Source organism: Choloepus didactylus, chromosome X, assembly GCF_015220235.1.
Source record: "Choloepus didactylus isolate mChoDid1 chromosome X, mChoDid1.pri, whole genome shotgun sequence".
NCBI classification, from domain to species: domain Eukaryota; kingdom Metazoa; phylum Chordata; class Mammalia; order Pilosa; family Megalonychidae; genus Choloepus; species Choloepus didactylus.
This window is the reverse complement of record NC_051334.1, coordinates 183,227,078-183,246,801: the sequence shown is the minus strand read 5'-3', so window position 1 is coordinate 183,246,801 and position 19,724 is coordinate 183,227,078. Positions and strand designations below refer to the sequence as shown.

Genomic DNA, 19,724 nt, shown 5'->3' with positions numbered 1-19,724 from the left:
GTGGAGTGCACACTGACAACATAAGAGCTCTTCTGCAAACTTTGGCAACGAGACAACATAGCAGGTCACTGCTGCATGAGCTCACATGGAAGACTGAAAGTACTGCAGAACACTATCACCCAACACCTCTTATCAGTAGGATACATGTTAATAAGGGGCCTCTTCATGCTATGTCATGTTCCTGGTCAGTCTATGTTCTTCAAATTGGTAATTTTCACAACTCAGTATTAAGTCTCTGTGCTTTTACTGCATAGATCGACTTTAAGTATACTCTATTCGTTGTATGTCCAGAGGGTTACAGTCCTGTCTGCAGAGGATGACAGGAAGAAGAGATCCTGGGTGTGCCATCTACATGAATTACTTTGTCCTTGTGTCCCCCCACCACCATGATAGGCCGCTGCTTAATGAGGTTCCCTTGTAGGTGTGTAACCTTTATTTTCATACCATAAGATCCTGTATGCAAGTAGTGCACTCCAGAGGAGAATCGAACAGAGCAAACATCACTGGAATGAGGATGATAACTTTGTACCTTTCTTCCTCCTCTTATGTCATACAACATGCAGTTAGAATCTTCTTGACCTGTGGCTAAGAGAGGGCCACTTGGATCTACAGCTACAGATGCTACTGCACTGCCAGTTCCATGGAATGTAGTGCCAACAACACGAACACAGCTTGGTACTCAAAGATGCCAGAATCTAACAGTCTTGTCTTGGGAACCAGATGCAATCATCCAGCCACTCCAGGTATAATGAGCTAAAACATGCCCAGTGTGTCCACTCAGAGCATGGAGGACTTGTCCTCTTTGACAATCCATTATATAAATGTTACAATCCCCTGCTCCAGCGCCTATCAAAATAGCTCCACTGGGCCTTCCATAAATCCCAAATCTAACTGTCCCATCATGCATACTAAATTCCAGATCCGGTCCTGTTGCGTTACAGGTCTGCGCATTGAATGGCACTACTTGCACGTATTTGTCGCTTGATCCTGTTGCTAGTAATTGTCCATAGGGACTCCAGGCCACACAGTAAAAAGAAACTTTATGATGTTTATTTCTTTTAAAACGTACCACTGGTTGCTTAGGACTGTCATGTGCACTTGGATCAATTACTTCTGGATAGGCACATACTCTCAGAGTTTTTGAATTTGAACTGGCAGCATATAAACACCACCTGGATGAAAAGCTACTGCTCTAACAGCTTATGTGTCTTCTAGAGTATTAATACAAACAAACTCCTTTTTTGATTTGTTATCATCTTCCCCCTTGACCTTGATAGACTCCCTGAAGAAACTCCCAAGAGGTGGCTTAATGACCAAATGTTCTGATGAGATTTGGTTTCCACAAGAAAGTGATTCCTCAAGAAAAGGTATGTGATTTGTTGATCCAGAGTTAGGAGTAGTGCTTGTGTGAATATTTGGAACATCACATGTTAATCTCTGACTAGAGTCTTGGGGTGGCATAGCAAAAATACTTGCAGAACTATTAGAGCCATTGCTTTTACTCCCATTACATTGCTGGCTAAGTGCTGACATATTACCAAGGCTATCCATTCCAATATTTAATTCACCAAGCTTTTGAATGGACCTATTAAGGAATTGTTTGGTAAGATTTTGCTGCTGATCAGGACCATCCTCCTGGTTCACACCTCCTTCAAGCAACATCTGTTGGTATATGTGTTGCTGTTGCACCTTCTGTTCTAAATGCTGTTGGTACCATAATCTTTGCCTATAATATTCTTGGAATTGTTCTGTGGAATCTCAAAGCTCATTTTTTTCTTGCTTAGTTGGTCCTGGATTCTGTGCTCCATTTGCAGGATCTTTTTCTGAAACTGAACTCTGGCCCAAGATTTCACTGCTGATAGGCCACTGTGCCTCACTTGGTGTATCATGCTCAGGAGATTCTTCATAAATACTGTGACATTCTGTATTCTCAAGCATGAGACTTCTACTAAGAGTTTGTATTCCTGGATAATGGAAGTTAGCAAAGGAGCGTGACATTGGAGAAGTTTTGTTCCCAAGGTCTGAGATTTATCATTATTGGTTAGTCCACAAGTGAGGCCATCTAAAGCAGGTCATAGAGGAATCAGCTGATTGAGGCCATCTCATTGGGGATGATGGATAGGGAGAAAGTTTACTAATAAGATGAGTCAAAATATCAGCATATGCTGCTTTTGTAGGTTTCAGAAATTTGTCAATATGAATATTAAGCATTTTCTGTTCAAAAGCACAAGAGAAGACAGAAGATGGAAAATTCTGAAGCCGTGATGCTGAACTCAGATCCACATCATCACAACCATTACCACATAAGAGGTCAATACCAAGAAATACTTCACTTTCTGTAATTTCTTCTCCAGTTGCTTTACTCTGACAAAATTCGACACAACATTCATAAAGTAGGCCCTTCATTATAAGCTGAAATAAACAATTGTTGCTTGCTTTAAAACCAGCCTCACTGACCAAAGGAAGAGATGTTTATTTGGTGCAGGATCTATATATCTTAAACAATTTAACTCATACAGTTTGTTCAAATACCATAATTACATGGAACTTTGAATAGGAAGTGAGACCTGGCAGGTTTGTATAGGTTAGTGTGAAATAGTGACATATCCCAAAGTAATTTGGGCCGAGAATAAAAGTATATGTGCAGGGCCCCCCTGAGGAGCTGGGGGAAAATGCAGAAGTGTTGGACTTCCTCACCTGGATTGTTGCTGATGTCACAAACGTTGAGGACTGGCAGTTTGGTATGCCGAGCCCTCTATCTTGGGGCTTGCCCTTATGAAACTCGTTACTGCAAAGGAGAGGCTAAACCTGCTTATAATTGTGCCTAAGAATCACCCCCTGAGTACCTCTTTGTTGCTCAGATGTGGCCCTCTCTCTCTAGCTAACCCAAGTCACTGCCTTGCCCTCTACATGGGATCTGATTCCCGGGGGTGTAAATCATCCTGGCAACACAAGATAAGACTCCCAAGGATGAATCTGGACCCGACTTTGTGGGATTGAGAACATCTGCTTGACCAAAAGGGGGATACAAAAAAATAAAATAAAGTTTCAGTGGCTGAGAGATTTTAAATGGAGTCGACAGGTCACTGTGGTGGATATTCTTATGCACTAAATAGATAACCCTTTTTAGGTTTTAATATATTGGAATAGCTAGAAGTAAATACCTGAAAGTATCACACTGCAACCCAGTAGCCTTGACTCTTGAAGACAATTGTATAACAATGTAGCTTACAAGGGGTGACAGTGTGACCTATCAGCAAAGATGCAGGAATGAATTCTGCAACCATAACACAAGCCTCTTCACAATAGTGAACTCGTGCAGTGCTAGGATTCCAGTCCTTAAATTAGGCATGATTGGTCAAACGAAGCAAAGTCAAAAGCAAACAGAGCTTGCTATTGTCATCTTTAGAAGGACAGTACTCCTCTAGGGCATGTAAACATTGCACAGCTTCCTGCAGGGTAAATTCCAGATGCTTGGGTTCATCTTCTGCTGACATTGCATTAACACACAAAACTTATAAAAAGTTCAGCTTCAGGATAATATAATGAAACCTTTTTTTGTCAAGTTTTTCCATACGTTCTAGAGGCTGAATGAACTGAAGAACCTCAGTCCACTGGCCATCAAGAGTTAGCCACCTCAGAAAAAGCATATCATCTGAAAATAGGCCATTTATGACTCCAGTTTCCTTCTCAAGTGCCAGCATACTAATGTGAAGCTTTGAATTCAGTACGTCCAAAATTAACTTAATGATTTCAACCTCTTTTACATGCACTGTTTCTTCAGCAGTCATGTTGATAACCTGAAGGCTCCGGGACTAGTCTGGAGATGTGGTGAAAGAGAAAGGAACTGGGAGGCTCGTGACCGAGACCCGGAAACGGTCAGCCCGGGCTGGGGTGGGAGCAAGAGAGTGGCAGTCTGGGGTTGGTGTTGGTCCTCCCTCCTGCCACCAGTGCATCAATCCTTCAGTCAGTTATTCTTCCTCCTGACTGCCCCTTCCAGGCCAGTGACCACTCAGCTCAGCCTCTTACAGACTGTGGTTGTCAACCAGTGCTGGAGTGGAGCTTCTACTAATTTTTTTAACAGTAGTTACTTTTGTTAGAATTGATGAAACATTATTAAAGTAGTACTATTACTATTGTCCTATAGTTTATGTAGGGATATTTTTCCCCATATTCATTTTTTTCATGTTGTGTCTTTATTTTATTACTCATCTACCCATACACTGGATAAAGGGAGTGTTAGTCACAATGTATTTACAGTCACATGGTCATGTGTGATGGAAGCTATATAGTTATACAGTCATTATCAAAGATCAATTCTATTGGATTACAGTTCAACAATTTCAGGTATTTCCTTCCAGCTATTCTGATACACTAGAAACTAAAATATCTATGTAGTGAGTCAGTAGTCATAATCACCTGTCAAATCCTAATTTTTCAGTTACACCTCTTCTCTCTCATCTGATCACTCTCTCAATCTTCAGGGATATCTGAGAAGTGACCACTTTACATTCTTCGTGCTAGAAAGGGGTGTCAACCTTAAGGGGTAGAGGAATGGAACTGGGTGATGTTCTTGGAGAGAGTAGTACCTCTGGGTTTCAGGGCTTATCTGGCATTGGAAAAATCTGGAGGCCTTAAATTTCTGAAAAAACAAACTTAGTAAGTAAAACATTTATAAAGTCTTAGATAGAGCCCAGAGTATTCTTTGGTGTTTTCAGGAATACTGTTGGTTGGGGCTTGGCATACTGTGTCAACCTCCAGAATGACCTCTCAACTCTATTTGAAATCTCTTATCCATGGAAATTTTATTTTCCTTCATTTCTTTTCTCCCATTTTTGTCAAGAAACCATTCTCAATCCCAGGATGCCAGGGCCAGGCTCATCCCTGGAAGTCACGTCCCACATTGTCAAGGAGACTTACACCCCTAGGAGTCATGTCCCACATAGTTGGGAGAGTAGTCAGTTTATTTGCGTAGTTGGCTGAGAGAAAGAGGTCACATGTGAGACTCAAAAGAGGTTCTCTGGGGGTGCCTCTTAGGCATCATTATAAGTAGGCTTAACTTTGCCATTGCAGAAATAAGTTTCATAAGGGCAAGCCTCAAGATCAAGGGCTTAGCTTATTAAATTGAGAGTCCCTAGTGCTTGAGAGAATATTAGGAATTCCACAGATGGGGAAGTTTAATAGTTCCACATTTTGTTCTCCAGTCCTCAGGGGAACTTTGTAAATACTTATTTATTTTCTGCTGAAAATACTCAGGAATGTATCAGGGTATTACATTAAACTGTATCAAGTAACAAGATCTCATTCCCTATTCTAGTTTCCATGTAATTAGGTGGTTTAAATACACTGACCAGAGAGGTTAGATTAGATAGTGTGCTAAAGAAATTTAAATTTTGAACAAAATAAACATCTCTTCCTTTTTGTCTCACACAGAAGTTGGAATTTTTAAATATAGACAATACCATCCTTTACCCTGTATTGTGGTCTAACTTTGTCCTAACCAGATCCACTTCATTCATATCTCTAATTGAACTGTGATCTCTTTTCCACCTTTTTTTTTTTTTAACAGTTGTTGAATGGAGTAATGCTGATTTTCAGAGCTGCAGAACTCTAACTCTGAGTCTCAGGCATCACAGAGATAACTCAAGTTCCAGGGAGCTACCAGGTTATACTCAAAGAGCACAGCATCTCAGAAACATCAAATAACAGTTAAACCTCAGAAATAGATGTGATTGCTGTTAGAGCTTACAATCTAGGAATCTTTACAATGAGCCTTATTTGAAATTCTGTACTCTTGAATCACTGATTGCCTATTCTCTGCCCACTTTCTATCCCCTGATAAGCTGTGCACTCAAATTCAATTCTCAGACTTTGCTCATTATAGTTAGTTTATATTAGTGAGACCATACGACATTTGTCTTTTTGTTTCTGGCGTACTTCACTCAACATGCTGTCTACAGGATCCATTCACCTCATTGTGTGTCCCATAGCTTCGCTCCTTCTCATAGCTGCTCAATATTCCATTGTATGTATACACCACAATTCACCCTTCCATTCATCAGTCAGTGGACCCTTAGGCCACCTCCATTCATTGCAGATCATGAATAATGCAGCCGTAAACACTGGTGTACAAATGCCTATTCATGGCCCTGCTTTCGGTTCTTCCAAGTCTTTGTCTAATAACAGGTTTGCAGGATCATGTGTCAACTCTATACTTAGCCTCCTGTAGACCACCACACTGCCTTCCAGAGGGGCTGTACCATTTCATTTCCCTGCCAACAGTGAATAGGAATATCTCTCTCATCATCTCTTCTCCAGCACTTGTATCCCTCTGTTTAGTTTTTAAACAGTTTTATTCACAAACCATACAATCCATCCTAAATATACAATCAAGGGTTCCTGGTATAATCACATAGTTATGCATTCACCACCACAGTCTATATGAGAGCATTTCTATTTCTTCCACAAAGAAAGAAGAATAGAAAAGAGAAACAACAACTATGATGAGAATCTCATACTCCTCCCTTAAATCCCCCTTTTGACATTTAGCTTTGGTGAATTGCCTTTGTTACAATTAATGAAAGAACAGTACAATGTTACTGTTAGCTGTAGACACTGGTTTGTGTTAAATTTATTTTTTCTATATACCATCCCATTTTTTAACACCTTGCAATGGTGACATTCAATTTTTCTCCCTCAAGTAAAATCTTTCTTATATTTGTACAGTTAATCATCATCCTTGTCCACTCTAGGTTTCACTGTTATACGGTCCCAGTTTTTATCCTCTATCTTGCCTTCTGGTATCATATATCCCTCTAGCTTTTCTCTTTCAAACATGCATTCAACTTTGTTCATACTTACAGTATTGTGCAACCATCATATAGTACTGTGATATCCGTTTCTGGGTCTGTAAAATCAGTCCTATTGAACATTCTGTATGTCTTCAGCATCAAGTGCCCAAACTCTATCTTCTTTCTTTCTCCTGATTACCTGTGTTCTCAACTTTAACTCTCAGAGATTGCTCATTACAGTTAGGACATATTAGTGAGACCATACAGTATTTGTCCTTTGGTTTCTGGCTTATTTCACTCAACGTATGTCCTCAAGGTTCATCCACATTTTTAATGCATCATGACTTTATTCTGTCTTACAGATGCATAATAAATACTCCATTGTGTGTGTGTGTTTATATGTATATATATATGTGTGTGTGTGTGTGTGTGTAGATATATATATATATATATATATATATATATATATATATATATATACCACAGTTTGTTTATCTACTTGTCCATTGACAGACATTTGGGCTTTTTCCATCTCTTGACAATCGTGAATAATGCTGCTATAAACATTCGGTGTTTAATGTATGTTCATGTACCTGCTTTCAGTTCTTCCAGATATATACCTAGAAATGGGATTGCTGGATAATACAGCAATTCTATACTTAGCTTCCTGAGGAACTGCCAAATGGCCTTCTAGAATGGTTGCACCATTTTACATTCCCACCAACAGTGAATGAGTGTACCTATCCTGTTTCTCCACATCCTCTCCAACACTTGTAGTTTTCCATTTTTTTTTTTATAATGGCCATTCTAGTAAGTGTGAGATGGTATCTCATTGTGGTTTTGATTTGCATTTCCCTAAAAGTGTCTATCCCTGTCTTTTGCCCATTTTTCAATTGGGTTGTTTCTCTTTTTGTTGTTGAATTGTAAAATCTCTTTATATATCCTGGATATTAAACCCTTATCTGATATGTGGTTTCCAAATATTGTCTCCCATTGCATAGGCTGCAGTTGTACTTCCTTGACAAAGTCCTTTATTGTGCAAAAGTGTTCAGTTTTGAGGAGATCCCATTTATCTATTTCTTCCTTTATGGCTCGCACTCTAGGTTGAAGGTCTAGGAAACCACCTCCTATCACAAGATCCTAGAAGTATTTCCCTATATTTTCTTCTAAACATTTTATGATCTTTGCTTTAATGTTTAGGTCTTTGATCCATTTTGAGTTAATTTTTGTTCAAGGTGTGAGATAGGGGTCCTTTTTCATTCTTTTGGATGAAGCACCATTTGTTGAAGAGGCTTCTCTGTACCAGTTTAGTCGACTTGACCACATTATGAAAGATTGATTCTCCATAAATAGATAAGGGAGTCCACCTCTGAACACTCAGTTTGATTCCATTGGTCAGTACTTCTGTCTTTATGCCAGTACCATGCTGTTTTGACCACTGGAGTTTTGTAATATGCTTTAATGTCAGGTAGTGTGATGCCTCCCACTGCATTTTTCTTTCTCAAGATATTTTTAGCTATTCATGGCACCCTGCCATTCATTCTATTTCTGCAAAGTAAGTTGTTGGATTTTTAATTGGTACTGCATTGAATCTATGTACCAGTTTGGATATATTATGTCCCCCCAAAAGCCACATTCTTTAATGCAATCTTGTGGGGGCAGATTTATTAATCTTTTCAATTAGGGTTTGACCCCTTGATTGAATGTTTCAATGGAGATTTGGCCCAGCCCATTCAGGGTGGTTCTTGGTTGGTTTACTGGAGTCCTTTAAAAAGAGAGCTTCACACTGCCCTCCCCCCTACGTGGGATCAGACACCCAGGGGAGTGAATCTCCCTGGCAACGTGGAATATGACTCCCGGGGAGGAATGTAGACCCGGCATCGTGGGACAGAGAACATCTTCTTGACCAAAAGGGGGATGTGAAAGGAAATGAAATAAGCTTCAGTGGCAGAGAGATTCCAAAAGGAGCCGAGAGGTCACTCTGGTGGGCACTCTTACGCACACTTTAGATAACCCTTTTTAGGTTCCAAAGAATTGGGGTAGCTGGTGGTGGATACCTGAAACTATCAAACTACAACCCAGAACCCATGAATCTCGAAGACAGTTGTATAAAAATGTAGCTTATGAGGGGTGACAATGGGATTGGGAAAGCCATAAGGACCACACTCCACTTTGTCTAGTTTATGGATGGATGAGTAGAAAAATAGGGGAAGGAAACAAACAGACAAAGGTACCCAGTGTTCTTTTTTACTTCAATTGCTCTTTTTCACTCCAATTATTATTCTTGTTATTTTTGTGTGTGTGCTAATGAAGGTGTCAGGGATTGATTTAGGTGATGAATGTACAACTATGTAATGGTACTGTAAACAATCGAAAGTATGATTTGTTTTGTATGACTGCGTGGTATGTGAATATATCTCAATAAAATGAAGATAAAAAAAAAAAAAAAAAGAGAGAGCTTCAGGCCCAGATGCTTGCTGATGCTGACACTTGGAGACACTTGGAGATGCAGACAGAAGGATGTTTGGAGATGTTAAGCTAAGAGATGAAGCCCAGAGTTTGCCAGGTATGCTAAGACAGGAACACCAGGAGCTTAGAGAGAAATGTCCTGGGAGAAAGAAGCAAGAATGTACAGGAGCTGAGAGAGGAGTTGAAATGCAACCCGGGAGCAAAGGAATAGCAAATACCAGTCCTTGCCTTCTGAGCAACATAAGTGTTCCAGACATCACTGGCCATTCTTCAGTGAAAGTATCTTCTTGTTTATGGCTTAATTTGGATACTTTTATGGCCTTAGAACTGTAAACTTGCAACCAAATAAACCTCCTTTATAAAAGCCAATCCATTTCTGGTATTTTGCATGATGGCAGCTTTAGTAAACCAGAATAATCTATAAATCAGTTTGTATAGTATTGACATCTTAACCATATTTAGTCATCCAATCCATGAACATGATACTCCCTTTCATTTATTTAGTTCTTCCTTGATTTCTTTTAGCAATTTTTGTAGTTTTCTATGTATATGTCTTTTATGTCCTTGGTTAAATTTATTTCTTAATATTTGGTTCTTTTTGTTGCTATTTTAAATTGGATTTTTTTTTCTTGACTTCCTCCTCAGATTGCTCCTTACTGGTATATAGAACACCTCTGATTTTTTATGTTTATCTTGTATCCTGTCAATTTGCTGTAGTCCTTTATTAGCTCTAGTAGCTTTGCTGTAGATTTTCTACATATAAGTTCATGTCATCTGCAAAAAGTGAAAGTTTCACTTCTTCCTTTCCAATTTGGATGCCTTTTATTTCTTTTCCTTGCCTAATTATTCTATCTAGAACTTCCAGCACAATGTTGAATAACAGTGGTGACAGTGGGCTTCCTTGTCTTGTTCCTGATCTTAGAGGGAAAGCTTTCAGTCTTTACCCATTGAGTTATGATGTTAGCTGTGGGCTTTTCATATATTCCTTTAATCTTGTTGAGGAAGTTTCCTTCTGTTTGTATCCTTTGAAGTGCTTTCATCAAGAAGGTTGTTGAATTCTGTCAAATACCTTTTCTAAATCGAGATGATCATGTGTTTTTCCCTTTTTATTTATTGATGTGGTGTATTACATTAATTGATTTTATTGTGTTGAACCATCCTTGCATACCTAGAATAAAACCCACTCTAATTCTTGTGATGTGTTGCTGAACTCAATTTGTAAGTAGTTTGTTGAGGATTTTTCCACCTATATTCATCAAAGAGATTGGTCTCTAATTTTCTTTTATTGTATCTTTGTCTGGCTTTGTTAGGGTGACGTTGGCTTCATAGAATGAGTTAGGTACCTTTCCCTCCTCTTCAATTTTTTGAGAGTTTGAACAGGGCTGGTACTAATTCTTTCTTGAATGCTCGGTAGAATTCACACGTGAAGCCGTCTTGTCCTGGACTTTTCTTTTTTAGATAGATTTTTGGTAACTGATTCAATCTCTTTACTTGTGATTGTTTTGTTGAGATCTTCTGTTTCTTCTCAAGTCAAAGTTGGTTGTTCATGCTTTCCTGGAAGTTGTCCATCTCGTTGAAATTATCTGGTTTGTTAGCATATGGTTGTTCATAGTGCCCTCTCATTATCTCCTGCAGGGTCAGTAGTTATGCCCCCCCACCATTTCTTTTATTTCTTTTTTATTTATTTGCAGCGTCTCTCTTATTTTTCTTTGTCAGCATAGCTAAAGGTCCGTCAATTTTATTGATTTTCCCCAAGAACCAACGTCTGGTTTTGTTGATTCTCTCTACTGTTTTCATGTTCTCAATTTCAATTATACCTGCTCTAATCTTTGTTATTTCTTTTCTTCTGCTTGCTGTGGAATTAGTTGGCTGTTCTTTCTTTAGTTTCTCCAGGTGAGCAGTTTATTCCTCAATTTTTGCTCTTTCTTCCTTTTAATATAGTTGTTTAGGGCAATAAATTTCCCTCACAGCACTGCCTTTGCTTCATCCCATAAGTTTTGATATGTTGTATTATATTTTCATTTGCCTCAAGATATTTACTGATTTCTCTAATAATTTCTTCCTTCACCCACTGGTTGTTTAAGGTGTTTTGTTTAACCTCTATATATTTTTAAATTTCCAGCCCTCCACCTGTTATTGATTTCCAACTTCATTCCATTGTGATTGGAGAAAGTGTTTTGTATAATTTCAGACATTTTAAATTTATTGAGACCTCCTTTGTGATCCCAACATGTGGTTCTATCCTCAAGAATTATCCATGAACACTTGGAAAAATACTGTATCTTGCTGTTGTGGGATGCAATGTTCTGTAAATGTCTATTAAGTCTAGTTCATTTATTAAATTTTTCAAAATGTTTCCTTATTGATCCTCTGTCTAGATGTTCTATCCATTGATGAGAGTTTTGTATTGAAGTTCCAACTATTATTGTAGATGTGTGTGCTTTTCACTTCAGTGTTGTCACTATTTGACTCATGCATTTTGGGGCACTCTGGCTCAGTTCATAGGTATTTATTATTATTATGTCTTCTTGATGAATTGTCCCTTTAACTAATACATAGTATCTTTCTTTTTCTCTTAATTGTTTTACACTTGAAGTCATTTGTCTGATATTAGTATAGCTACTCCTGCTCTTTTCTTGTTTTTGTGAAATATCTTTTTCTAACCTTTCACTTTCAACCTATTTTTGTCCTTAGTTCTAAAGTGAGTCTCTTGTAAATAGCATATAGATGGATCTTGTTTTCTTTATCCATTCTGCCAGTCTATGTGTTTTGATTGGGGAGTTTAATCCATTTATATTTAATGTTATTGTTGTAAAGGCAGTACTTTCTTCAACCATTTTATCTTTTGAATTTTATATGTCATGTCTTTTGTCTCTCTCCCTCTCTTTTTACCCTATCATTTACTTTTCTTGATAGTCTTCATTTCTACACTCTTCTCCAAACCTCTCTCACTTGTCTGTTCCTATCTGCCTGTAGCACTCCCTGTAGTATTTCTTGTAGAGCAGGTCTCTGGGTCACAAACTCTCTCAGTGTATGTTTATCTGTAAATATTTTAAATTCTCCCTCATTTATGAAGGACAGTTTTGCCAGATATAGAATTCTTCATTGGCAGTTTTTCTCTTTCAGTATCTTAAATATATCATACTACTGCCTTCTTGTCTCCATTGTTTCTGATGAGAGATCCACACTTAATCTTATCAAGTTTCACTTGTTTTTGATGGATCACTTTACTTTTGATGCTTTCAGAATTCTCTCCGTCTTTGACATTGAACAATCTGATTAGTAAATGTCTTGGAGTAGATCTATTTGGATCTTTACTTTTTGGGGTATGCTGCACTTCTTGGACCTGTGATTTTATTTCTTTCATAAGAGCTGGGACATTCTCAGTGATTATTTCCTTCATTATTCTTTCTGCCCCTTTTCCCTTCTCTTCTCCTCCTGGGACACCCATAACATGTATATTTGTGTGCCTCATGTTATCATTCAGTTCCCTAAGACCCTGCACATATTTTTCCATTCTTTTCACTATCTGTTCTTTTGTGTGTAGGATTTCAGATGTCCTGTCTTCTAGTTCACTGATCCTTTCTTCTACCTCTTGAAATCTGCTGTTGTATGTCTCCATTGTGTTTTTTTTTTCAAGCAAAAATAATCCAATAGCATTGACTTTTATTCATTCATGTTAAGTCACCTGAAATGATATCTGGTGCATTTAAATGCTCATTAATGTAAATGAACAAATCCGTTTCAATGGATACTCAATATCCCACATAGTAAGTCACTTCACCACAGCCTCATGACAACTCCCACACCAAAATAGTATTTTATTTTGTAAATTTTGACCCATTATTACTCCCATATTATGGTTGTGTCATCTGCCAAATGTGCAAGGTGAAGAAAAATTTTAAATGGGGGTTGCACCTGGAAAATAAATTTCTTAAACTCCATATACAGGTTTCAAAACTGCTGGGTCCGAAGTCCTTCTTTGAACTCTAGGGCTGCCAGTTTCAGGTGCAGCATACTACAGCTACACTATCTGATTAGCTTATTAATTCAGCATAAATTTGGTCAATGTGTCAACCTGAAACAGACTGTGTACTTTAACTGAACAATGCAAAATATTCACTCTTTTGAACTTTACATCATTTGATGTCAAAAAATGAAGCAAATCCCAACAGTATATACAAAAAAAAAACACAGCTTTGCATTTACAATAGATTGTTTCCCATACTGATTAATCCAGGCAGCTAACTCATTGGTTTATGCAACTTTATTGAAGAAAAATAAATCAATTACTAGCAGAGCTATTAGTTGGTCACTCATCCATTGACAACTTGCATCATTTATTCAGTGCTATATCAAACAGTATATTGGTAGATAGATTAACTAATAGCTCCAAGATTCCTAACAATTTAAATGAAAATTACAAAATGTTTGAGACCCTATTTTGGAATACAAAGGGTGTTTGACTTCCAATTTCCATTCTCCTTAGAACAAGAATAGGTCATTCCTTTATTGACATGCATAAAATACATCACATTTTCTGTTCTGCCGATGCTATAAATTCAACATCAATTCTCCAGCCACATCAGTATGAGCATAAAGTATATCATTATAACCTCAAATTTCTAACAGTAGAAGGCTTAAACAAGAATGGATGCTGCTATAGAGTAATGCTGCTTCCTTTGATGTGACAACTGAACATCCATCTCCCTCCCCCTCAGATGACTTCTTCAGCATGTTAGAGCAGTGAGGAATGGTTTTAGTCTCATAACCAAGTTAGAGTGAAGACATTGGCCACATAATACACATGCTTCATTTTTTTAAAAATTCTGAATCTTGGGCAACTGTTCTCTTGTAACTACTTTACAATTTCTAAATGCAGTTGTTGTCCAAGGCTGGGAGAACTTATGTCTTCTCAGATGAGCATGTGAGTGAATGGAATTAAAAAAATAAAATGAAAAAAAGATAAGGTCTGATAGGGGAGCAGCCGGATAAGAAAATCAAAAAAAGAACAGTAATTTAAAGTTTATTCCAGCTATAATGCAGGTTATTCTGACTTTAAGGTAGCATCACATGGCATACTTCTGAATCCATTCCCAAGATATTCTGTTGTACTTATCTCTGTCTGTTTTATAGATCCATGCAGTCTCTGGCACTGGGGGGTCATCTGGCCTCGGATCACATAGCAGTGAACAAATGGATAAAAGAACTTTAGAAATAGTTAAAGCAGGAGACCACTGTGATCTTAGATCATCAAGACAAATGCTGCCATTACTGTTAATATTTGGATGATAAATTCTTGTTGTAAATGCAACCTTAGGTGGTTTGAAGGGGTAGTCTGTAGGAAAATGAATTGTCAAAAAGAATACACCACCTTGATATGGGCTATTAGGTCCCATAATTGTGGCTTGCCAATGAAACATATCATCCCCAACTGGACCTGCAGAACACTGTGCTGGGGGGTCATGGGCCAAATCACTAAGTTCCTTATTAATCCATTTCAGCACCATAGTCTGTGCTTTTTGTCTGGCTCTGCACTATCTTGGTGTGCGCTCAAAGGTCCGGCCAAAACTCTTGATTATCAAGGCAGTTGGGGAAGGATTGTATCTTCATCTCACACTGGTTCTGCCAGACACAGGCGCCTTTTGCAAAAATGGAGCAGATCAGCACTCGCACAGGCCCTGAAGAGACCCTGATGAATCCAGTTCCCTTAAAACTGTGGTGATTTGGGGTGGGTGGGGTGGCAGAGCCACCAACAGCCTTTGTGCCACACTTCAGCCTGAAATGGGGACGAGGGTGACGGGAAGTGCAGGGGAGTGACTACAGGGTTGACTTCCTGGCCTCTCAAGGGGAAGAGACCCAGTGAGAGAGGAAGAGGTGTAAGAGAAAGGGGTGGGTGTGGGGCAGAGTTCCGAACCCAACAGAGGAGGAGCCGGGGCCTAGTCGGCACTATGCCAGTGTCACTAGGGCAAAGAAGGGCAAAGGGGGAGGGGAGACCAGGAGACTCCAGACCAATACCGGGATTCTTTCAGTTTCTGCTCAAAGGTGCGGCTGGGGAGAGGAAGGAAATAAAGGAAGAGAGGCTTGATGTGTGTTGCTGTCCCCACAGCTAGAGCTATTCTCTCCATTGTGTTTTTCATCTCTTCTATTTTGCCTTTCATTCCCATAAGTTCTGCTATTTGTATTTTCAAGCTTATAATTCTTCTTTATGGTCACCCAGTGTCTTCTGTATATCCTTCATCTCTTTTGCCACATTTTCCCCCAACTCTTTGATTTGATTTAGATGATTTGTTTGTACATCTTTAATAGTTGTTTCAACTCCTGCATCTCAGTTGAAATGTTAGTTTGTTTCTTTGGCTGGTCCATATCTTTGTGCTTCCTCTGTGACTCATGATTTTTTGCTGTCTAGACATCTGATTTTCTTGATTAGTTTTTTCTGGTGGTGGTTTTCTCTCTTTTGCCTAGGGTTTGCTTGTTGGTTTTCCTTGATCTCTATCTGTTCTTTGTCTCTCTCTACAGCCAGTTGTCAGATTAGCTCTTCCCCCCAGTGTCCCCCAAAATCCAGGCATCCACAGCAACTTGCCTCTTGGGGTAGGCACTTGGTACCACAGCAAGGTCTCTGTGTGTGGGTAAAACAAGTCTGATGGCTCCCAGTGCCGCTCTGTTTTTCACCACCTAGAAAGCCCTGGTGTTTTGTGTTTTTTTTTAGAGTACTGCTTTAATCATTGGATTGTCTGTATTTCTCAGTTTAAACAGGGCTGGGTTCCCACGCTGGGCCTGGGATAAGGTCTGCAGAGGTTCTGAGAAGTCTTGCAATTCTCTTGCACTTTCCGGTCTGCCCAGCAGATGGTGCTGTTCAGTGACTTAATTGTCCTCAGATGGTGTTTACTTTCTTGATCCAATGCTGAATCTGATTGGGCGGAACTGAATTCCCTGTTGGCGCCCAGGATAATCTTGTTTGGTGGGGCTGAATTACCTCTTGAAGCCCAGGCTGTGTCTGGCTAGGCAGGGTTGAATTACTTCTTGGAGCCCAGGTTGAGTCTGGCAGGCAGGGCTGAATTACTTCTTCGAGCCCAGTCTGACTGGATGGGGCTGAAGCTCTGGGGTTCTTGTGCCCTGACTTTGCTGGGCAAAATCTGACTCAATGTGAGGCTATGTGCCCTACTTTACTTGTGGCAGAGGACTCCCCCAGCTGCCACAGTTTTCAGCCATCCCCCTGGCAAGGATAAGGCCACCAGCTACTGTTTCCCTCAAGGGTGGGAATTTCAGACCTAGGGCTGGAAACAGTTTCTGCCCACGTTTTCTCAGACTCTTCATTCCTCACTGATCTGTCCCTTATCTTTAAATGTCCTCCCCTATCCCCCAGGGTCTCCAAACAGTGGGGATCTGTCTCATTGCTGTGAGATATTTTATAGTCTGTGTCTCCACTGGGAGGTGAGAGGAATCCCAACTGCTGTTTCTGTGCTCCTTCCATGCTGCTCGTGACTGAGTAAGGGGAAGGGGAGAGGAACAGTCGATCCATAATGGAGCTTTCCCACCTGATATTTTTCTTTTTCTTCAATTCAGCATTTGTAGGGTCCTTCTCCAGTAAATACCCTCCTCCAGAGTTCTGAACAAGTCAGGGTTATCCCCATTTTTTTACTGAGTATCTGGGGAGAAGTTTTCTGTAGCTGTTTATGTCACCATGTTGATGATCCCATTTACTTTTAAAGTCATTACTGATAGTGCTGGACTTTCTTCTGCCTTTTTGCTTTATGTCTTTTTGTCTTTGTAAGTCTCATACCTTTATTGCCCCTCAGTACTTCCATTAATACCTACTTTTATATTTATTTGACTTTTTGTGTATACCATATTGAGGGCCTTCTCTTTTCTCTCTTGATATGTTTTTCATGTATTTTCTTTGTGGTTACCATGGGGTCAAAATTTAACATCCTAAATATATAACAGTCTTATTTGGTTTAATACCAACTTGCCCTCAATAGGATACACATACACTTTTCCTATACCTCTCTGTTCCCCCACGTTTTTTGTATTTCTTACAACTTATTTCATTGTACATTGTGTGGCCAAAACCATAGATTTATCATTACTTTTTCTGCATTTGCATTTTAGTACCTGTAGGAATTAAGAAGTGGAGTTACATCCCAAACCATACAATACAATAATACTGGCATCTGTAATTACCCAAATGGTTACCTTTATTGAAAGTCTTTATTTCTTTATGCAAATTTGAACCCCTGTGTAGTTCCTTTCCTTTCGGTCTGAAGAACTCCTTTCATCATTGCTTGTAGGGCTGGTCTAGTGGTGATGAAATCCCTCAGTATTTCTTTATTTGGGAATGTCTTAATCTCTCATTTTTGAAAAAATTCTTGCTGGATATAAAATTCTTGATAGTCAGTTGTTTTCTTTCTGCAAGTCTTTCAGCCCACTGCCTTCTTGCCTCCATGGTTTAAATGAGAAATTTTCACTCAATATAATTGGTTCATACTGCTATTTCTGAATTACTTTTCTCTCATCCTACCTTAGTAAGAATTTTACCAGTTCTAAGAATGTTTCAGGGGAATTAGGGAGTATTTTAGGTAACTACTAACATCTATGATTTCAATATATTGTAAAATTAAAGCCATGTCACCATAAATATTTCATAATTTGCATAACATTTCAGAACCAGATGGGGTGAAAAAATGGCTGCATTTATGATAATGCATATCTACCAGCACCTCGACCCTTGTCTTTAGACCTTGAAGTTTATCTTTATTCTGGAATCTGGGCCTTCACATGGTCACTTTGATGTAACTTTGCTGCAATTTTGCTGCCAGGACAAACTGTACTAAGAGGCCTCCTGAAACCCAGACTCACAAGAGAAATTTAGTTGTGAAATATGGCAGTTGGCTAATGGGTGTTATTTTATCTAATGGGAAATACTATTCAGTGTCTTTTACTAATTGTAGTCAATTGAAGATGGTCCCAAAAAAGAAATATCCATGTCTTAATCCCTGAAAACTGTGTGACCTTATTTGGAAAAAGGGCCTTTTGCAGATGTAATTAAGTTAAGGATCTGGGAATGACATCATCCTTGATTATCCCATTGGGCCCTAAGTCCATTGGCAAGTGTCCTTATGAGAGGCACACAGAGGACAGAAACACAGAGGAGAAGGCCATGTGAAAATAAAGGCAAAGATTTGAGTGATATGATCATAAGCCAAGGAAACCAAAGAACGCGTACAGCTACCAGAATCTTGGAGAGGCACAGAACAGAATTTTCCTTAGAGCTTCTAGAGGGAGCACAGCCCTGCCAATATCTTGATTTCAGACTGCTGTCCTCCAGGCCTGTGAAAGAGTAAATGTCTGTGGTTTTAAACCACCCAGTTTGTAGTAATTTCTTATGGCAGTGATAGAAAACTAATATAGTATTCCATAATTATTTCATTATTATCACTAATATAAATACAAAGTGCATATTTTATTACCCCTTTTAAAAATAGAACAACCAAGATCCTGTAGAAGCAAAGGGACTAATTTATGATTAAACAACTTCTGGGAAGCCCACAGTTAATGTATTTGTGTTTAGAGGTTTATTTTTGATCATTTTTTAAAAACAGATATATTTTTTAAATATTTGTCTTTTTAAAAAAACATGATTCCAGAGGAGGAGCAAGATGGTGGCATAAAGAGGAGTGGAATTTAGTCAGTCCCCTGGAACAACTAATAAACAACCAGGAACAACTAGTGAATAATTTGGAATAACTGCTGGGGAACAACTGTGACTGTGCACACATCGTACACCATCCTGGATTGGGAGGGATGCCTGAGATCACAGCATAGAATCTAAGTAAAAGCTGCAGAATCATGCCAAAAGCCCTCTCCACTGATGGCAGGTGAAGCTACAAAACCTCTCTGTGGTAGAAACTAGCAGCACTCTCCAAGTGAGTGAATATAGCTCAGCTGATCTGCAACTGGGGTTTTAATTACAAGCTACAAACCCCCAACAAGCAGACAGAGGCTTTTAGTGATGACTGACCTTAAAGAACCAGAAGACTCATCCATCCCAGGAGGGGGAGCCCAGAAGACCAGGTGTTACCTCTGACCGACAAGTGAAACTGGGGGGCAATGTAATGGCTCTAAAAGAGGGCTTTCTGTACCTTTTTCTCTCTCCTAAACTGAGGGGCTCAGAGGAGAGAGCAACAGCCATTTTCAGTTCACAGCACACTGACATAGGGGTGGAGATAACAGAGTCAGAGAGACTATGTAAATGCCGATGATAACTCCCTAGGGGGTGTATCTTCCCTAAGAGTAAGGAGGTGGGGCCCAGCTTTCCCTTCAGGACCAGACCCCAGAGCCTGGGGGAAAACAGCCCAAACAGAAAACTGAAAGGGTCACATCTCCTTACAACAGTTGGGAGCGAAGGTTGACACAAGCCACCTGCTGGGCAGGTTAGGAAAAGCACAGCGACTGGAGATCTCA

At 39.3% G+C, this 19,724-nt stretch overlaps 1 protein-coding gene and 1 pseudogene across 1 annotated transcript; both read right to left on the bottom strand.

The window, feature by feature from the left end:
- Nucleotides 1–272: 272 nt before the first annotated feature.
- Nucleotides 273–3,791, bottom strand: LOC119522507 (annotated as a pseudogene).
- Nucleotides 3,792–14,329: 10,538 nt separating this feature from the next.
- LOC119522893 (ubiquitin-conjugating enzyme E2 D3-like) lies at nt 14,330–14,770 on the bottom strand. Its single transcript, XM_037821592.1, has one exon. It carries the CDS (start codon nt 14,768–14,770, stop codon nt 14,330–14,332), a length of 441 nt encoding a protein of 146 aa, XP_037677520.1.
- Nucleotides 14,771–19,724: the final 4,954 nt, after the last annotated feature.

Bases quoted from the DNA above. Each gene is read 5' to 3' on its own strand.
- LOC119522893 (XM_037821592.1), bottom strand. From the start codon at position 14,770: ATGGTGCTGAAATGGATTAATAAGGAACTTAGTGATTTGGCCCATGAC.